The sequence below is a fragment of the Rhinolophus hipposideros genome (assembly GCF_964194185.1).
Source record: "Rhinolophus hipposideros genome assembly, chromosome: 1".
NCBI lineage: Eukaryota > Metazoa > Chordata > Mammalia > Chiroptera > Rhinolophidae > Rhinolophus > Rhinolophus hipposideros.
This window is the reverse complement of record NC_138047.1, coordinates 39,391,594-39,413,068: the sequence shown is the minus strand read 5'-3', so window position 1 is coordinate 39,413,068 and position 21,475 is coordinate 39,391,594. Positions and strand designations below refer to the sequence as shown.

Sequence of the window (21,475 nt, the reverse complement as noted above, 5' to 3'; positions counted from 1 at the left end):
AACACATGCTCAAGACGCTTACAATGAAGTGACAAACATCAAAAAGCTCCTACTGAGTCCCTGTGCCTCTCGCTCATTTCCTGTTCTTCTGGTTTGCCTTATCAGGCCCCTGCTTCTCCGTCTTGAACCCAGGCCCTCCTGACCCTCTGAGAAACCTTGCCTTTCTCTGCGTCCTTCCTTAATTGGCCATAATACAGAACTGAAATAAATCTAAATTAAGCTGCTTTCTATGAGACCCTCGATTATTTTGTTTCTTTCTTTCTGGGCTCTTTGTGGGCCTGGGCTCATGAGATAAAAAGAATTCTCACCAGAACATAAGTCCCAAGAGGACAAGAATTTTTGCCTGGTGGACTCCCTGCTGTACCCCACACACTTCAATAATTATTTGGGAACCTATGAATTCCTGTTATAGGGTCAGCTTAAAAGATACTAGAAGGTACCAGCAGAATGAAGCTGCACATCTTAAGCACTACAGTTGTACAGCCAGAGCTGCTACGTCAGGTCCCCCATATGGAGAAAGAAGCGGAGGGTACCTGCCTTAGATTTGCCTCCCCTGATGGCAGGCCACAGGCCAGCCTCTCCTTAGAAGGCAGTCATTCTGAGACTAAGGTGATCAGTTTAAATAACATCCCTTGAAAAGGCTGGAATGTAAATTAGGCTACACAGTCGTGTCTACTAAAAAATGCATAAACCCTTCTATATATGCTAGTTTATTTTAAAAAGCCAGAGGGGGGTTCGTTTTTACAAACCTCATGCATTTTAGTTGAGCTAAAAACTTGTCTACTATTTCCTGCAGTAAATATACGGACTATACTAAAGTAAGTACAAAAACATTTAAACATCCCAATTAACCATTTTCAAGTGGTTATTCTAAAGACATGTTTTGGGTTAAGAATCCCATTTTAATTTAATGACAAAAAGCCTGAAGAGCAGTCCATGTGGTTTTATCAGGCCACATGAAAATGAAAAATCTTCCCAAAGCACCTTCATTCAAGGTCATCATTAAAAAACACATCTACATTGGGAAAATTAGAATGGAAATGCATTTAAAACACTTTACAAACTAAAAAGAATCGTTATCACTTTAAAAGTACGCATGGTCTTTCCAAGTAGAATAATTCTCAATTTTTTAAAAACATTAAGTCTTGTTGTCTTATGAATGTGCTCTAGCCAAATAACAGATAAGCAAATGCCACCAACCACCTATCATTTTTAAAATCTCCAGTAAATGTGTTTTCCTCAGAAGCCAAATCTACCTTAGATCCCTATCTATAAATACTTCTTTTCTCCAATAAAAAAGAGACACCAAATAATTTCCAAACTTCTTTGTGATAACTCCATTGTTCTAACCTGCTAAGCATCCTCCACTTAAGAGTCTACTTAAGCCATTATATGTAAATTACTGGCAGCCCAGGGTTGTTTTAACACCCTCTAAAATAACCTGAATCACTTGGGGTAAAACCAAATACAGCTGGATGGTTTGCCTCACTAAAAAATATTAAGAGATACCAGAGGGGCCGGCCCGGTGGCTCAGGTGGTTAGAGCTCCATATTCCTAACTCCGAAGGCTGCCGGTTTGATTCCCACATGGGCCAGTGGGCTCTCAACCACAAGGTTGCCGGTTCGACTCCCACAAGGGATGGTGGGCTGCGCCCCCTGCAGCTAGAAAACGGCAACTGGACCTGGAGCTGAGCTGCGCCCTCCACAACTAAGACTGAAAGGACAACAACTTGACTTGGAAAAACGGCCTGGAAGTACACACTGTTCCCCAATAAAGTCCTGTTCCCCTTCCCCAATAAAATCTTTAAAAAAAAAAAGATACAAGAAAACAAGTAACGGTTTTTCCTCTTCTCACTTTCCTTATTATTTATCGCCTTCAATTCGATCAAGAACAAGGCACTCCTTGGCAAGTGCCATCACTCACACCTTTTCCTCAAATGATAGACTTGTGCCTCCCACAAACAGCCATCTTCTCCCCAAAGCAATGAGCAGTAACCAGTGCCCTTAGTTATCTTTTAATGCAAGCCTGGGGAACCCAGGGCAGAATCTCCAGATGTCCTAAGCCACATGGGACCCTTATCAAGGCTTGGGGGTTTTGCTTGTTGCTGGTTTGGTTGGGTTGGGTTGTTTGTTTTTCCGTTTGTTTTAATTAGTTAATGTATGCAGACTACTAAATACCCGGCTTATCACTTATCACTTTACTGAATATTTAAAATCTGTTAATAAGCAAAGAATCAAAAGATCATTTATTGTCACTATCAGATGTTCAGTCTACAAAACCTGTGCTCTTGACTGGAGAAGAGGAGGTGGGACTGTAATTAGCCCTAGAATTAAAAGCAACACAAGTACATATTCTGAAACCTACTCTAGATTTGCATTGTACGGATAACATTTGTAACACATGAAAAAGAGAGATCTGTACTTTTCCGTTTTTGAAAGTTATTTCTGAGTAAGCAACTAATTGACCAGATTACACTTTCACAAATCTCATCACACATAACATTAAATACTGCAATTACTAAAGAATATAAATGCAAGTACCCTAAAAGCTATCCTATCTCATCTTCCACTAATCTCCACAGAGATTCTTTCTGCAGGAGTCTTTTGGCTAACTGTAACCCTTTGCTTTTGCTGTGGACGCTTTGGCAAATTCCTGTCCGACTCTTCAAGACTTAACTCGGGTCCCAGATCTTTCTTTGAATCAGCCATTATACCACAGAAGTGATGCCCATTCCTCCAACCCAATGGTAATGATCCAAGCTCGTATGTATCCAACCTCCTGGCGCAGGATGTTACTTAAATCTTATTACAAATCTTACTATGTTCGCATCTGCCAAGCGCGTTTCTTCCCACAGTTCCTAGGCTCCTTACACGCAGGGATCACATCTCAGACATCTGCCTACATTTTGACAGGGCAGGTGAAGTGTAAACAACTAAAAACTGTTGAATTGCCATTTCATTTCTACCACCTTCCCCTACTAGACGGCTAACTCATCTCATATGTGCCAATAAGCCCCGACCATGACATGACCAAAGGGAAAGAACAGGAGGGAAGGGAAGTCAGGATGGTGGGTAAGCCACAGAGTGAACAATCCATCCCTGAGTCATCAAGGAAAAAGAACTTCCTCCGTGCGTACAGGTCATTCGGCCTACATGTAGCATGGCTGGCTCCAACTCAAAGTAATCAGTCAGTTGGGTGATCACAGAGCACAATCATTTTTAGGTTAGGGCTCATTATAATAGGTCTCCAGACCTCAAAGTTCCCTTTGTTTTTCTCATTTTGGCACTCAGCTTAGGTGATCACACTGCACAATTCATTCTACACACACACACCCCAATAGATCAATAACCCATGTTTAGGCCGTGGGTTCTTTATTGGCTATTTTCAATATAACCAAAAATTATGAAAAGAGTAGTGAATCATGTTAGAGTCCACCCAGAATTTATGAGAAACACTAACCCACAGCCTAAAAAAGGAAGTGAAGAAAAAGAGCTGCTTATTTTATTTAGAAAAGATTTCAGACAGGCCCTTAAGGGGTCATCGATCCAATTGGGGTGGGCAGGACCTAACCATTTCAAAGTGACAATTATTTGGCTTTCCTTGTACCTGTAGCAAAGACCCTATAACTTGCTCTGGTAAGGCAATAAAGTCTTTTCCAACCCTTCAAATCAAAGAATTTTCTTAAAAAAAAAAAAAATCTCTATTGGGCAATTTAAACTCCTCTCATTTTGTCCCATTCTTCACTCACATACTACAAATACTTGAAGACTGTCGTTCACTAAAACTTCCTTCACGGTATCTTCTCCAGGCTTAATAAATCCAATTTCTTTCAGTTGCCTTCAAAGGGCCTACTTCCCAAAGCTTTAATCAACTCTATATCCTCTTCTAGATCTAAAATGTCCATTTTTGTTCTCTGAGAAAACCAATAAACACACCTTTAAGACAGCCTACTGCAGAGAATAAATGCAGGATTATCTTCCTACTATATATTTCTTTTCATAAAAATTAACTTTTCATTATATGACTGGTACACAACACACAATTCTGTATAATCTCCAAATTCTTCCAATATTATACAGCCATGTTCCCTAACTTTTGGGGCTTACTTTTTTTTCTTACCTGGACCTGACCCTAAGAATTTCTTTTATGTCTACTATCATGTCTGTGGAATTGAATTTCAAGTAAATGTAGCCTGTAAATAATCAATGAACAAGCACAGCAGAGTCCAACATCATACCCCTCTGCCCCCAAACAAGCTGCTGCTCCTTTTGGCTTTACTTCTGTTAATTCCATCATACCCACCATTTCTCCCAGTTACCCACACCTGCAATTAACTCCTGTTCCCCTTCCCCTCAATCTCATCTGTGCCTTACACATCCAAAGTAAATCTCCAAGTGAATTACGTCTGCCACCTTTATCTTCCTCCTGTCTCTCTTCTTTCCAGAGCATGCACCCTAACACCCAGGCCCTCAGCCCTTCATCCAGAGGCCATCTAAAGAGTCTGATTGTCCCTAGCTCCCCATCAACACATAGCTCTCAGCCATGAGATTAACCACCCGAAGAGTCCCCTCAGGAATCTCCCTTAGATATTGGTACACCCATATTCATAGCAGCATTATTCATAATAACCAAAAGGGGGAAGCAACCCAAGCGTTCACTGATGGATAAAGGGATAATAAGTGATTTCTACATGTGTATTTCCTGAGAAAGGAAATTCTGACACATGTTACTACATGGATGAACCTTGAGGACGTGATGCTAATTGAAATAAGCCAGTCACAAAGACAAAATGATTCCACTTATATGAGGTCCTTAGAGTAGTCAAATTCATAGAGATAGAAAGTAGAAGATAGCTACCAGGGGCTGTGGGGGGTGGGGGCGGAGGGGGAAAGGAGGGGAATGGAGAGTTTAGTGTTTAATGAGTATAAAACTTCAGTTTTGCAAGATGAAGTGTTCTGGAGATGGGCTGCACAACAATGTGAATGCATTTAACACCACTTTACTATATACCTCAAAATAGTTAAGATAGTCAACTTTATGTTATGTGTATTTTACTAAAATTTAAACACACACCCGCCCCTCCCTTAGTCTCTGCTGCCAACATAAAGGGAGTGTCCAAGTTTTCTGACAGGGCTGGGGAGTGGGCTTAACCTTGAGGAATGGTGGAGCGAGCAGGCCTGGACCAGTAAGCAATACCCAGAGGCCCACTACTGGGTCACCTCCACCTTAGCCTTGACTTCAAAGTTTTTTGCAGAATCTGGACCAAACTCAACGCTCAATATACCCTTTCTCCAATGCTTCTCGAGGCTGGTCACAGAGTCCACCTTTCCAGCCTCTTCCCCTACCACAGCCATCATACCAACTGAAAAACTGGACAAGCCTCAAATAAGATCTTAATGTTTTGCTCCGTTTCTGTAACTTTTTCCAAGTGAAGCCTCAACCACAGATGCTCTACTCTCTTTTAAAGTCTAGAAATTAGTCTCAAATATTATCTCCCACATGGATACTTTTCCTGACTCCTAATCTCTATCACCTGCCCATCAAGACAAAAACACCTCTCCTCTGAAATTCTGCCCAAGCACTTTGCTCTTCTTAACGAACCAATTCTACTTTGAATCAGTGGCAATATTCTTACTCCGCCCCTCCCCACCGCTAGCCAGTACCTGGAGTCCCTGGCAAGGATCAAGGCATAGAGACTGACAGATTAACGTTTGTTAAACTAAATCCGAAATGTTTACTGAGCATTTATTGTGTTCAAAGTGCTGTGCAAGTGCTGGAGAAGAGGAGAGATGGTAAACCAATATTTACTGAGCACCACTGAATGTCCAGCCAGAGGCAATAGGACAAGTTCAGCTTGGTCCCTCACTCCTGGTCAAGGCAGTCATGGAGAAGCTCCTGACTCTCAAGGAGTTTTCAATGCCACTTTATAAGGTAATACTGTGTTTCCCTGAAAATAAGACCTAGCCGGACAATCAGCTCTAATGCATCTTTTGGAGCAAAAATTAATATAATATCATATCATATTTTACTATAAGACCTGGTCTTATATTAATTTTTGCTCTAAAACATTCATTAGAGTTGATGTCCGGCTAGGTCTTATTTTCAAGGAAACACGGTAGGGTTCGGAGACCCCATGTAAGCTACACTTCCTTATTCACCTTGAGAAAATGGCCATTCACAGACCCTTGGCCTTCTAAACTCTTATCCAGAAATCTGTATCCTCTTTGGTGGAAAGCAGGCTAAGAATAAGGTTAAATAAAGAGCCAGGGAAGAAAGTATACATTACCACTAACTGTGGGCTTAAAAAAGAAAAGAAAAAAAACACTAGACATTAAATGTATACACTTCATCTCAACACCAAAAAATACGTCTACATAATCTGGTTTTAAACCATTTCCAATTTTTTCCCCCTAAGCAACAAAGCTGAAAAGGGGGGAAAAATAAAAACAAAAAATCCACCTGACAGCAGTGAGTGCTTTCCCTGTGAGGGACACACTGTGCTAGGCATGTGATATGCATAATCTCATTTACTCCTTTCAGTAGCCCTGTGCCATCAGACCATTTTACTGATGAGGAAAGAAAGCATAAAAGGTCTTACCCACATCAAACAGCTGGTGAGTGGCCGAAGTGGATAAAAACCCAGGTTGTCAATTTCAGAGCCCAAGTTCTTAACTCTGACGCCACAGGTCCTGAATAACAATTTAGCTTAAACTTTAAAGTTTGCAAAAGTGTTAAAACTGAATAACGATTTAGCTTAAACTTTAAAGTTTGCAAAAGTGTTGAAAACCTAGCTGCCAGAAAGGTATGGATTGGAAGAAATCTAACAAAAATGTGTCATAACCAAAATGTAAGCATGAAGGCTAACACATAAGATGAATGGAAAAATTAGCAGGTATGAATGTTTTCACTGAAGTCTCCTGGGTTTACACACACACACACACACACACACACACACACACCCTCAGGATCTATTCACTCTCTAAGACTAGTGATTCCCAACTGTTAAGTCAAGTTATACAAAACTCAAGACAAAAATTAAAGTTTATTTCATTTTAAAACCTGTCAACTTAGTACTTTTTGGTACCTGCATGCAAGGGTTATAATAGTCAAATTCTATATACGTAGGTGCCTGTTCTTAACCCAGACCTTGTGCCAAGCATCTTTATAAGAATCTTTCTAACCTTTAGGGCAATCATATTAGAGTAGGCATTATTCCCACTTTTGGGGATAACAATAATTCCTATTTCACAGATAATAATTATGGTTAATATGTATTGAGCATAGTTATTGAGCTTGTAACTACTAATTGTATTAGTACTAATTGTATTAGTACTAATACTACTAATAGTATTGAGCTTTTAACTACTAAAGCTCAAGTTATTGAGCTTGCCAGGCAGCACCATTCTAAAAACTTTATATATAGCAACACATTTCTGGCACAGAAAGGTTAAGCAATTTTCCCAAACTCACACAGCTAAAAACTAGGATGAAAAAGTGAAGTTCAGCAAGGTTAAGCAACTTGCTCCAAGGCCACAAGGCTGTCAGCAGACTAATGAGAAGCTATCTTCACTCCTTAGGCCTGTGTTCCTGCCTCTAGGTACCTGGGTGGTGCCACCTGTGCTTACCAGGGCCCAAGGCTAAATGCCTTAATGCCTAAGGGCTGGCAGTAGAAAGAGGTATTGCCTAAAGCAACCGGAAGAGCATAGGTCCTATCTAAAGGGGTAGAGTTTTCAATTCAAGAGATCTCTTGATATAAATGCTCCCTATTTTTAAATATTCCCTCAATGTTTTCTAAAAAAGCATCACGTGGGCCAAAAAAAACATGTCCCTGCGCTATCAGCTTGCAACTTCTCTTTATTTATTAAGAGTCTAAAGTCGAAAGACTGGCTGTCTCCTGCTAGAAATCAGAGCTGCTAGACAAGGCTTACTCACAAGTTTCCTCTGCTTTCAACAAAGATTTACCCTAGATTTGGTGTAGATTCAAACTTTTACCTCTTGTAGGCCCCTCCTCACTCTGGATTTGCAGACATGAAAATATGTATTCAAGTTATGAAATTTTGCATATTTAACTTTCCTTCAAATGTCTTTCAACCCCTTTTTGTAAGTTACCACACAGGAATGCAACAAAATAAAGCCCTTCCCACGCCCTAGCCTGTCGCTTGTTAAAACCAAATTCATTCTAGACAAAATGCTTCTGCAGCCACTGCCTTTGAGGGGTCCCCACACTGCTATCCAGCTTTAAGAATTCCGCTCAGGACACCATAGCTCATTTCCTGGTGTCCTTCTTTAATCAGCTGGGGGAGACTTGAGGAAATGAGTCAAAATCCTATGGGCAACTTTTAGCAGCTGTCAACAACAGCAGCAAAATACATCACCACAATAACATCTGTACGTAAATGCACTCCAAAGGAAGCCCACAAAAAACCTGGCACGTTTCTGACAGAGAATTTGTTTTGGGAGAAGAAAGGTTACATGAGTGGCAAGCTGCCCTTACATCTATCCCATCGTGCTCACCCATGGTAAATGGCCCATGGTATTACCCATTCCTGGGGGTTTTCTCTTTCATAAGTATGCCAGAAGTATACAATGCTAAGACCATTTTTATTTTTTGGAGTGGGGGTGGAAAACTTTTTCAACTGACTTACACGATCATTTTAGAGACAGCTTATCCTCATTTCTGAGGGACTAACTGGAATGGCACAGCCAACACCTAAAAAGCCCTCATACCCAGGGTCAAATGCCTACATTCCCACGAGGGAACGCCTGGCATATTATAGGTATTCATTAAATAGTTTCAAATGAATCTCACTTTACAACTGATTCTGGTAAGTCGTGTCAATAGACATACAGTTGGGCACATGGGACCAACCTCAGGCTTCACCGCTGATTATTCTGGGAACTGACTTGTTCTCAGCCAGTTCTTCCAGCTATAAAAATGATAGGGATGGTGACAGCACTGCTCCGATGCTTGTTGAGAGAACTGGAAATGTCAGGTAATGGTCCCAGCACAGGGCCATGCACACAGTTTCCAATTAAAGAGCAACAACTATGTACAACACACATATAATGTGAAATTTCAGGTGCCATAGAAAAACATATTGCAAGGGCACAGCATACATGATTTATAAAGCCGTAAGAACAAACATGTGGATGAGTGGGAAAGGCCAGAATGGGGATAAATGGCTTATCTGGGATCCCTTTATAAGACCATCATATTATTTCCAGCAGGATAATAATCCAGAATGTGTCCAGCTGCTGGGAATGACTCTAGTCTCACACCTGCAGGAACAAGGGGAAGGTTATGATTCACTGCTCCCTGCAGGTTCATCCAGCTGAGCACACGCATTGTAAATACTGGAGGGGGAGTTACTGCAGAGATGGTACCTCCTAGCCCTCAAAGTGAAACTGTAGGTGAGCACATGTGGACTGAGGACAGGGAGGCAAAAGCCACACATCCCTGCTGTAGCCAGGGGTATCAGTAGGATATGACCAAGTGGTTGGACCCTGTGACTAGGAGAGGCAGAGGAATTTCAAGGAGGTAGAAAGGAATCAGGTAAAGAGTTCAAAAGAAGTGTAGAGCCTACACTCAGAACACTGGAACAGGAGAATTTTGGACCCAAAGGATCATTCACAAGGAAGATGCCTCACTGTCCTCTTGAGGATACTGGGCCCCCCAGAATTTAAGCGACCTCCCAAGGGCACACAGCCAATAAATCGTTGAGAAAAGAAAAACCAGAGGGCAGCACAGAGGCTTTCTCACTACACCATACTGCGCCTCCCTCCCCCAGAAGCCAGACGGTAAAATTCCCTTTGCCAAAAAATCTATTGGATGGAGCAGGCTAATTATGAGGAAGAAGGAAGCAACTGATTCATTTAATTTTTACAAAGAGAACCATTCTGTGTGGTTTGTCTTTCTAGTGCCCTACTGCGGCCGGTTCACTACCTTAACTGAAATTAAAAATGCCAAAGCACAAAGACATAAGGTCCAAACCTATCATTTGAAGCTTAGGCGATCAAATCCATCACAGAATCCACTCACTGGTGATCCTTCCTACCACACAGGGGTCCAGATGCAAGGCCTCTCTTCCCCCACAGGAAAGCCCTCACAATGCCTTACAAGACCTGAAAGACGGAGGCTGCATCTTGAGACTTCATGGAAAAAATGAACGGTAGTCCAGAGTCCCAGTATGGTTCACTGCGATGCTGCCTTTGGAGGCCTTGAATTCCAGTTCAAACTCACTTTCTAGCCATCATCAGGGTAGCCTTAAAGGTTTCGTGTGTTTGTTTGTTTGTTTGTTTTTGGGTGTGTGTTTTTTTTTTAGTGACCTGAGAGAGAGCAAGCAGTGCAGGGGCTGGATGGGCCACCTGCAATGGCTCACGCACCAGCCCCAGAAAACAAGGGAATAAGGGGCAGGAATCTGACTGAGGGCTTCCAGAAATCCTCCTCCTCAACCTTCACACTAAGTTCCCGCCCAGATATAACTGGATTTTCACAACAGCTTTAAGATCCAAGTAAGATTTGCAGAAAGTTCCACTCCATCTCCCACCTACCCCATCCCCACCTCCATCTCAGGCGGCCCTTAACTATAGCTATCACGTGGAAGGGGGTGTTGTGAATCTCAAAATTCCCAAAGAAAACAGGGACCTGCGACTACAGGTCGCAGACCCCGATTCGAGGGGCTTGCAGAACCCCGCCAGCCTGGCCGGGCTCTCCCGCTGAGCGCGGCAGAGGGCCGGGGTCAGGGACGTCGGACACTGCCCCGTCCCCGTCTCTCCCAAGAACAGGCTGCAAACGCAGCCTCCGGCAGCACCGAGGCGCGTGGCAGGAAAGAAACGGCACCGCGGCAGAAAAGGATTAGCGTCCAGCATGAGATTTACAAAAGCAAAAAGTCTGCAACCTAGCGGCTGCTTTCCACACGCCCTGGCGCCCAAGTTACCTCTGCAGCCGCCACACCAGAATCGCACTCCGCGGACTCCCGGTGCAAAAGCATAACCTGTGGGCTGGGGGACGCCGCAGCCTTCGACTTGTGTCCACGGGTGGCGCCACGAGCAGAGGCGGCAGTGGGTCGGTCCCCAGTTCTGGGGCACAAAGAGCGCCCCAGAGGTTGGAAAGCAGCAGCCGCAGAGCAAAGAAAAGGCTCTCCAACTTTGCCCTCGGCGTGGCTGAGAACCTGAGGGCCAGCCCTCCGGTGCGCCGGTCACACAAGCGCAACTTTTAACAAAAGGAAGAAGCGGCCGCGCCACGCACGGCGGAGACAACGCTCGGGGTGCAAACCCCGGACTCGCCCGCCTCTGCCCCTGCGAACCCTTCGCACAAAAGCAACCCCAAACTTGCAAGCCGCCCGCGCCTCCAGCCTGCACCTCGCTCACGCCTAACCCCACTAGCTGCCCTCTTGCCCGGGAGACCCCAGCGCAGCGCCCCTCCCACCAGCGGCTGGGGGCTCCTCCCGCAGGTGAGCGAGGCTGGGCGCAGGAGAGTCCCCGGGACGCCTCGAATTTGCCAGGAGGCTGAAACGCGGGGGCACTGTGGGCCGGCGGCCACCTCTCCGGACACACCCCAAGGAGCTGGAGCCCTCAGGGGCACAGGCAGCCGCAGGGGGCGCGAACCCAGTGCCCGCCGTGCTCTCCCACCTGTCTGGAGGCCGAGCAGGAGAAGCAGGACGCAGAGAAAATCCCAGGCGCCGCGAGCGCCTCTCATCGCGGTGGCTGCGCTGGGATCGGAGCTCCGGTCCAGGTTCCAGCTCTCGCCCAAGTGCACCGAGCGCGGTAAAGCCGAGCCCCCAGAGCCGCGAGCGCCGAGCAGCAGCCCCTCCTCCCAGCGCCCTCCCTCGGAGCGCCGGCCACGCCCCTTCTCGGCGCCCCTCCTCGCCTCCCCTCCCTCCCTCCCTCCCTCCCGCCTGGGTCTCGCTCTCTCCCTGCAGCGTGTGGCCCTTGCTCTTTCGACCTGGTAATCCCGTGGGGGGTTAAGCCCACGGGGAGAAGGAGGGCGTGCCAGCCTTTGCTGCCCGCTTTCAAAACTGGGGCCCCTCTCCACCTCTCCTCCCCTGGGATGTGATCGGACCACCAGAAGCGGTTCCCGGACGAGGGTGGTGCTGCCCGCGCGCTTTGTGAAGCTGGGCTCCACGCGCACATTGGGACACGGGCCCGCCACCTGGCAGGAGCTCCCCAGATAATAAAGGTCCGCCGCTCGCTCCTCCAGCCCGCCCGCGAGGGAAGAGGCTGGACGCCGCAGGTGGTGGACGTGGTGCGGGGACAGGAATTGGGGTGCAGTGGAAAGGGGGTTAGGATTTAGACCCCGATATGCTTTTCCATTCCTGTTAGTCGAGGGAGACCAAGCGCGGCGCCTGGCACAGCGGTAAAAGGCTGAGCCAGGGCATAGGTAATTCTTTATGCTCGATTTCTCCACCTGCTCCCTAACCTGTAACAGCACAGTTGGTTTCTATTCGTCGGAGAGGCCTCAACCCAACAAGCTCCTGCTGAGACTTCTAGAGACTGGGGCTTTGGAGTGGGGAGGGGCGCCTTGCGAAGTTTGCTCTGGGATCCACAGTCGTGCTAAACCCTTTGGGCGCCTTTTTTTTTTTTTTTTTTCTTTCCCTGTATGGTTTCTCTGCCTCTCTATCAGACGACAGTTACAGGGGTGGGGATCCGAGGGTTCCTCTTAGCTGCCTTAGGCTGTACCGAGAGCAAAATAATAGTGAAATGATTCTCTTAAGCCAGGTGCCACTGCCTAGGAAGTGCTTTACCCAAGGTAACAGCACTATCTGTATAGAGTTTTATAGTTCCTTCTTACACTGAATATTATTTTATGCTCACAATAACAGTTTTGTGAGCTAGGTAGAGCAGATACGTTTATTATTTTAGTTCTAAAAGTGGTTCGATCACACAGCTAACGGGAGACCCAGTCATTTTAAGAATAATTCGAGGTATGATGAACCTTCCCTATGCATTCTAATAACACAGTAAAACACCCCTCCAGAGAGCTTAAGGATGGAAACTAAATGGGAAGAGAGGGGTTGCCCATCAGAAAGTGATGGAATAATTTAGATATACCAAGACTCTTTTATACAGTAGCATCCAAAATTTGTAACTACCCCCCCACACACACACACACACACTTTATTTAATATTGAAATCTCTCCTGTTTCATGTTGATATAGGACCTAAGCTGGTTTAAGAAAAATGATTTTCAAAGCTAAACAAACAACTTAAAAAATTGTCACTACTCGATCAATGTGTATGATTGCTTGTCTTTAAATTTGTTTATTCTTTCAACAAGCATTTAGGTGTCTACTGGGAACAAGGAGGCACTATTGTTAATAGAGAGGTGTGGGCCATACCACAATCTTTACAGTCAAGTGGGGGAACCACACCCCAGTGTCCTAGCAAATGGTTCAAGTCCTACAGCTGTGGGAGAAATGAAATTCAAAGTTCTCTGTTTGTGTTTTGGGCCATTGGACCGTATCTTTTTCTTAGGATGAGAGAGGTAAAAGCTACCACTCAAAGCAATCATAAGTTTCTGGGATCTTGATTTATTTCTAAAATCCATTTTGTAGTGAGAAAAAAATCACTATGGGTTAAAATACCAACAATATGCCTTAGAGAAAATTTATGATTTTCTCCTTCAATCAACTGAGATTGGAAAGGATAACAAGTCTTCAGAAGAGTGGGTGAAAAGAGACCATATTGCAATTTAATTCTAAGCAGGAAAAATCTATTAGGAAAAATACCAGAATAGGGAATTTTACAATGCTGGACTGTCATTCATATTCATCATTCAACAAACATCTATTGAGCACCTAGGTAGGCACAAGACCTACAAAAAAATCAATTAAGACAAAGTCCCTGCCTAGAGGGATTCATAGTTCTGGGGGGGAAACATACCCAAATAAGAAACTATAATATCTGCTACCAGGGCTCATGTGCAGCCAGTACACACCAAGTTGGCCATATTGATTGGTAGAATGTTGAAATCCTTCTGCACTCATTGGGGGAAAAAGCCACTCCCCTAAACATCTAAATGCTGCCTCAATCCAACCCCTTTCTTGAGATACCCCAAATCTCATCAGATCCAGCAATTAAAGGTTTAATACTGAGCAGAGCAGAGATCTCCAGTCTCTGCGCCTTTAGGGTTTATACCCCCTGCCAGCTAATGTACTATAAGGAGGCATCTAGAAGAGACTAGGAATGAACTGCTTTCAGAATGAAATATCTTAGATCATATCCAACAGAAACACTTACAATGATGGAAATGTTTTATATCTCAGATAGGATGTATGGGACCAGTTCTGTACTCTATTTTGTGATAGCCCTGGACCCTTTCATGAATTATACTTTATATTTTTTATTGTTTTTATAATTGTATTTTTGACTGCAAGTTGTAGAAACCCAGCTTAAATTGACTTAAGCAAACAAAGAAACCTAAAATTTATTGGCTCTTATAACTGAAAAGTCCAGGGAGGATAATGTTCCAGACTTTCCCAGATCCAAGAACTGAAAGTGATAAGGACTCAAAAGTGGTGGTGGTGGTTGTGTGTGTGGTGGTTGTGATGGTGGTGGTAGTGTGTGTGTGTGTATGTGTGTGTGTGTGCATTTTTGTCTATCTCCATCTGTCAGCAGTACTTTTCTGTGTTGCTTCCCTGTATTTGTGTACACTCAGGCAGCTCTAGGCTTACAGCTCATTGAGCTATTCTGCCCTCCTGAACATCTATAAAAGTACTGACTTAGTTTAAGTCACATGACCATCCGGAACCAGTTACTGAAGCCAGATGGCATATGAAGATTGGCCTCTTCTGGGTCACATGCCCACCCCTGGAGCCAGGGTCGGGGTCCACTTCACCCACATCATGAGGCCATTCTTAATGAGGAGGGGTGTGTCCTCACCAAAAATTTAGGTACTCTCACTGTAAGAAGGAGGAATGATGCTGAACAAATAGAACAAAAGATACTCACTCTGGTCTCATGTAGCCCAAACCTCTAACTTGAAAATTTTTTATATTTCTGATTATAAAAGTAAAGCTGCTTATGGTAAAAACTTTAGAAAATACACAAAATGATAAAGAATGAACCAAAACAAAATTATCCAAGATATAATTAACTGAAAAGTTCATTTTGGTGTGTTTCTTTCAAATTTTTTTCCTACGTATTCTAAGGTTTTTTTTTTCCTTTATATAATTTCAGATTTTATAATATTTGCTAGTTTTCTATCCAGCTTTTTCATTAATCATAACATACGAGTAAGCAGTCATTAAAAATTTTCTGGGAAAATAACATATAATGGCAGTATAATGTTCAGTTGTACATATGTACCATAATTCTGGATGTTTAATCATTTCTCTATTTTTTTCGTTTTCTTTTTTCCTACACAAATTACTTGGTGATGAATATCTTGGTGAATAAAAATCTCTTTCTCCTGATTATTTACTTAGGCTAGATTCCTAGAGGTAAAATTACTACATCAAGGGTATAATCCTTTTCTAGTTTACTACTTAATAGTTTCTGTTTTTCCAATAACCATTAGAACTGGCTAGGTGTTGTCACTTGTCCATAAAGTGGGATAAACGAATATATGATCCTTATTGCTAGACTCAATATAACAATAACCACCTCACAGTTTGTGAGCCTGAAAGAAGATGAAGTATGCTCTTAGTTCAAGCTTTCATTCAGTATTTATTGAACATTACCTATGTGCCAGAGGTGCTACAATAATTGCTGGCAATGCAAAGTTCTACAAAATACAGATGCTGCACTCATGAGATTTGCAGAGAAAGAAGAGAGACGCATACGGGGGTCAAAGATTACATTATTATATGTACTTAAGAGAGCTCTATGCACACAGTGATGTTTAAACACAGAGCAGCACCTAAATCATATTGTGCAGTGATCTCATGAGGCTCGCTCAAAGAGGTGACAACTAGACTGGAGGGATCAAGAGGAGAGGAAGGCAAAGCAGGGAGGAGAATGCAAGGGTAGGAAGCACACATGCAAAGGGCGAGAGGCGTGAAACAGCACTGACACATAGGAAGAACCACAAGGAGTACGGCGCAGTTAGGGAAACAGGGCCTGTCGGGGAGGGGGAGAGTGGAGACCCAGATAAACAAGGGCCATTCATGCCAAGAATCATGAACTTCACCCTCTGAGCTATGGAGAGTCACTAGAGTTCTTTACACTGAGGCCAGATATGATAAGATTTACATTTTGGAAAGATAGTGGAGAAGCTCAGTGAAGGATGAGTTGAAAGGGGCCAAACCTTGAGGCAAAAAGAAACTAGTGAGGAGGCTAATGAGGCGAATCAAGGGTGAATGTGAACTGCATTAAGTCCGTGGAGGTGAGATTGGTGAGAGGGGCTGAACAAGAGAGAACCAGGCCTTGATCACTAACAGTATTGGGGAAGGTGAGTGAGAAGAGGGACTCAAGGATGGCGCCCTGATTTCTGGTATAAGCTACAATGTGTGTGTCTTCAGCAAGACATGGAAGTAGGTTTGTAGTGGAGGGTGACGGATTTGGAGTTGAGCCTGTTGGGTTTGAGGTGCTCATGAACTTCTCCAAAGCGAGCCATGCAGGCCTGGAGCTCAGCAGAGGGCCAGGTGCTAGGGAGGTGGCTGTATTCAAGGATTTGGATGAGGTCACCCCAGAGAGAGAGTAAACACCACGAGGAAAGCAGAGGGCTGATAACACCTAGGAAAACTACTTAAGGGACAAGTATGGAAAAAAAGATCCCACAAAGGACCCTGATAAAACAAGGTCAGAAAGGTAAAATCCAAGAGGGCTGTGGCAAAAGGAAATTTTTCAGGAAAGTAGGAGTGTTCCCTTGTGTCCTATCTCTTGGGGGGGGGGGGGTCAAACAAGATAAGGACAGATATGCACTGATTGGAGTTTGTAATCATAATAAGAACTGACACACCTAGCAAATTCTAAATTTTTTATGTACGCTAACTCATTTAATCCTCACTATAACTCTACCTAATAGGTACTCTTAGACTCCCGATTTTACAGTTGAGGAAACAGAGGCACAAGGTAGTTAGGTAACTTGTACAAAATTTGCATCGGGATGCAAATACTTGGCAGTCTGGTGTATAGTCCCTGTGCTTAATTACTGTAATAACTCACTGCCCTAATTAACCTAGAGGTCTTTGGTGCCTAAATGCATACTTTCACACCCAGACAGACACCCACCACAGAGTTTGTGGGGCCAGAATTCAAGCTGCAGTGGGTTGAGCAATACATTTAAAGTGAAGAAGTGTATCCAAGAATTTCTTGCTTGATAAGTTTTCAAGAAATCTAATGGTATACGAAAGGAGGGGATGGCGCAAGAGATCCAGGGGAGATTGGGGAGCCTTGAGCAGTTTTTGGCTGAGGTCAGAGCCAAAATAGGGAGATTTGGAAGATCCAGTTGGTGGGGGAGGATGATTGAAAAGGGCAGATGGAGAGAAAGCCAAGATGGAGGAATGAAGATTAGAAAACAGAAGGGACAAATCCAGTGAGAAATGGGGGAAGGGTGTCAATTAAATGGAATGGTGTCAAGGAATGGGGTGAATTAAAAAACCTAGAGTCATATATACATATTAATATGACACTAAAAGATTACTTTGTCATAATGAACAACCATTGCTGAGAACTTCCCATGCCTGGACACTGTACAAAAATAAGTAAATAACATCTTGGTAGAGCCTCTTATCTAAATCCATGCTACTTCCCAGAATTAGAATTTCTAAACTTCAGTGTCACATTCGTGTTCCATAAATCTCCATAGTACAGGGTTTAGACATCTCTTAAGTCATATATCTTTCATTGCTTTATGTTAAAATTATTTGTCACCTTGTCATAGCCTCTCCACTAAATAATTTATTCTTTGAAGAAACTGCTATAATTCAACTGTGAATCTCACTGAAGAGCTTGCCCCAAACAGAGCCATACACACAGTAGGCACTGCATGTTTGCAGAATGGAATTACCAATTATGCATCCGAGTGCTTTTTCCTATTATTTTTATTTTATCAGGATTTGTTTTGGCTCCAAGAAATCCAACGTCTTTTCTTACAAATTATTATTGTTGTCATAAATTTGTATAATCCAAATCTGTCTTAATCTCATACTGAATGCCATGACCTTTTCATCTTTTTACATTTTCCTTAGATCTGATAAAGAAGTCACATTGCAGGAGTAGGAAAAACTTGCTTTAAGAGTATTAAATGTTGAGCAAATACAAGGAGTAAAAATGTATTTAACATACAAAAAAAGAGAACAAATAAATCAGGTCTCCTGATTAGTGGAGGAGGGAAAGAGTGGAATTGTTTAATCTATGGGCTTTTCTTAAAATTTGCAACTAAATGATCTCAGATTAGAGACCTGCCCCTCATGCTTGATTGACAGAAACTATATCCACAATGGAAAGGATGACAATATGAGCAAAGCCCTTGTTACACCAGAGATATAGCAATCCCAGCAACAGAAGTAGATCTGCTCATAGCTTGTCCACAGGCCTCCAACAGTGACAGTGACTGGAGAGGAGAGTATATACAGGGCAGGGCTGGGGTAAGAGGTGGAATGGGGGGCGTGGGGGAGGCAGGAGATAAATGGAGGAAGGTTGACTCCTTCCCCCATGTTTTGAGTTGGATATAGGTAGAGTGATTATATAATTTATCATCCAAACTGGGACACTTTGGGGAGTGAAAGGGGACAGCAGACATAAACCAGGCAATCCAGGATGAATGGTTATCCTGAGCATGGAGATTATAGCAACCTCTCTGCTGCTACCCCATTTCAATTATGAATCAGATCTCGTTTATACCTTAGGCCCTTTAGGAAAGAAATGCCTTGGAAATGTGGCTGCTGGGATTGAGCCCTTCTGATCTCAGTTTAAAAGAGAGTGTGAACACGGAGAGAGAGACAGAGAGACAGAGGGAGAGGGACAGAGTGTGTCTGCAACAACACTTGTACATTAACTGTAATTGACAAAGTCAATTAATTTTAATTGACTTGCACATTAAAAAATAAATCCTGGCCAAAATCATCATCATCATCATCATCATCATCATCATCATTATCGTCATTTATTATTATTATTATTATTATTATTGGTGTAATAACCAGAACTACCCACCTTTCTACTATTAAGTGACTTTAAGTCTTATTAATGGGTCATAACCATGTCAAAGTATCATAATAAAGGCTAATGTTTATTGAGTAAGTGTGATATTTCATGTGCTGATCTCAATGTTTGCCTGTATTATCACATTTCTTGTCCAAGCAACCATTTGAGGTCAGTCTATTATTAGCTCCATCTTTCAGATAAGGAGAGGCAGACCCTGAGAGGTCAAATGACTTACTTAAGGTCACCTGGGTAGTTAGTGCTGGACATGGGCTTAGAACCCAGGCAGCAAACCTCTCCACTGGACGGCTTCCCTCTTCACTATCAGTGCATGTTTGTTCCACTTTACTAGTAGCTTTTCAACTTCAGACCTTACTGTTCAGAACCAAAAGGTAGGGGTTGTTTTTTAACCATCCCTGGGTTGTCCACAGTGTCTTGCACTCATTGAAAGTTTAAAACTTGCTTGGCCCAGACCAACTAAAACAAAAAAAAAAGTGTATGTCAAATGGGGCAATTTGAATCCTGACAGGCTATTTGATGATATTAAGCAATATTGTTATTTTTAAGATATGGTAATAGTATTGTGCTAACATTAAAAAATAGAATCCTTGTCATTTGGAAATATACACATTGTTTATGATGACATGTATGATGCCTGAGATTCCCTTCAAAATTATGCAGTGGCGATTGGGAGGCAGGGAATGGGTGGGAATATAAATGATGCCAGAGTGGCTAAGTGGTTGATGATTGTTGAAACTAGGTAGTGGGACATGGCATTCCATTATACTACTGTAGAAGTTTAACTTTGTCCACCATAAATAGTTTATAGAAATTGTTTATGATATTTAATCAAATGGGAATGCCTAAGGGCAGTGGGTAGCAAAATCTATGCCCCTACACGCTCATCTCATCGGCAAACTTGAACCTTGCCCAAGTCCCTTAAATGCTCTCAGCCCATTGTCTTTCTATCTTGAAACAAGAGGTTTGCCCTTGACAATCTCTGAGGTTCCATCCAGCTCTAAATGTTTATGATTTTCTGATTTGGGGACAATAGTTGAAGTTAAAAATTAAAAAATAACCAAGTCTTTGCCCTAGTAGCCAAGAAGAGATGCTAAAACCATTCATACTTCTTTAAACTTCTCCAAACATTACACCTCTTGTTTTCATTCCTCTCACTCCCTAACGATGTGACCTTAGGCAAGTTATTTAACTTCTGCACCTCAGTTTCCCCATCTGTAAAATGGGGTGAGAATAGGGTCACAACCACCTCATGGGACTGTGATGATGATTACATGAGTTAATATATGTAAAGTGCTAAAAGCAGTGCCTAGTGTATAGTAGTAAGCACCCAATCAATGATGGATATTTTTTACTATCTTACTTTCATAGCTATTACAACTAATTGTGGTTCAGTGAGGAGAAGTGATTTAGCCAAAGTCTATCAGTTTTAATAAACAATGTGGCAGACATTTAAAGGCAAGTTTTCTGACCATAAATCCAGTGCCACTTCCATTCAAATTGCCCTCTTAAGGGCATTATTATGAAAAATAGCAATTATGAAAAATTATACTAGACAACAATCTAGAAGGATTAGGTACTATCCTAAGACTCTGACAGTCAGCAGAAACTAAGTTAACATTTGTTGTTAACACAAAAACTTAGTCTGCGTTGCAGACTATGGCCTTTGGGCCTTGGAGCCAGCCAGCCTCTCTCCCAGACAGCCTGGAGCCCAGCACAGTGGAGTCTGAGATCGCTGGGTGGCTGAAAGGTAAATTACAGGAGGCAGCAAGAACCAGCCCCGCACAGTGAAAAGGTTGGGGGTGTCCTTTTGTTTGCAAACTGAAAAGCTTCTTAACCATGCACCCTGGGTCTTCTGGCAGGCTGAACTCAAGACAAACTGTTTATTTTTCAAATGGTAACATGAATAATTTTTCCAGCAGTTCTACCATCATCAGCCTCTCCTCTTCTCTGTAGCATTAATCTATTGTCTCGAAATTATTCTTTAAATAATCCTTTTAGAGATGTTATGTGCCAAAGACATAAAATGGATGTGTTCACAGACTTTAAAGATAAGTTTTTAATGAAAAAGAGGAAGTCACAGAATAACATGTAGGATAACTCAAACCATGTTAAATAAATAGTAGGTAAAATTATACAGAGGTGCTGAGAATTTGACTATTTTTGACGACCAAAAACAGCAGTTTTACATGGTTCCACCTAATATATAATCTCTGAAAGGATACACGCCCAACTGTTCATCGTAGGCAAGAAGGGTGGGCTTAGGAAAGGGAAAGGTAGGTAGGGGTGTTCACATCTTCCTCTTTTTCTTTCTGCACTATTTGAACTTTTACTCAAGCATATTTGTGTATTGCTTTTATACTTTAAAAAA

General features: G+C 42.8%; 1 protein-coding gene across 3 annotated transcripts in view; it reads right to left on the bottom strand.

Annotated features, from left to right (window-relative positions):
- The window catches only part of KIT (KIT proto-oncogene, receptor tyrosine kinase), a gene marked incomplete at its 5' end in the record, with an annotated part of 79,810 nt that extends 67,989 nt beyond the window's left edge, over window positions 1-11,821 (bottom strand). For 2 of the 3 annotated variants that reach the window (XM_081060556.1, XM_081060558.1), the window contains one exon: window positions 11,632-11,820. In XM_081060556.1, coding sequence (XP_080916682.1) covers window positions 11,632-11,698 — 67 coding nt within the window. Of the gene's footprint in view, window positions 1-11,631 lie in introns of all 3 variants that reach the window. The other variant, XM_081060557.1, reaches the window with a different exon arrangement.
- Window positions 11,822-21,475: the final 9,654 nt, after the last annotated feature.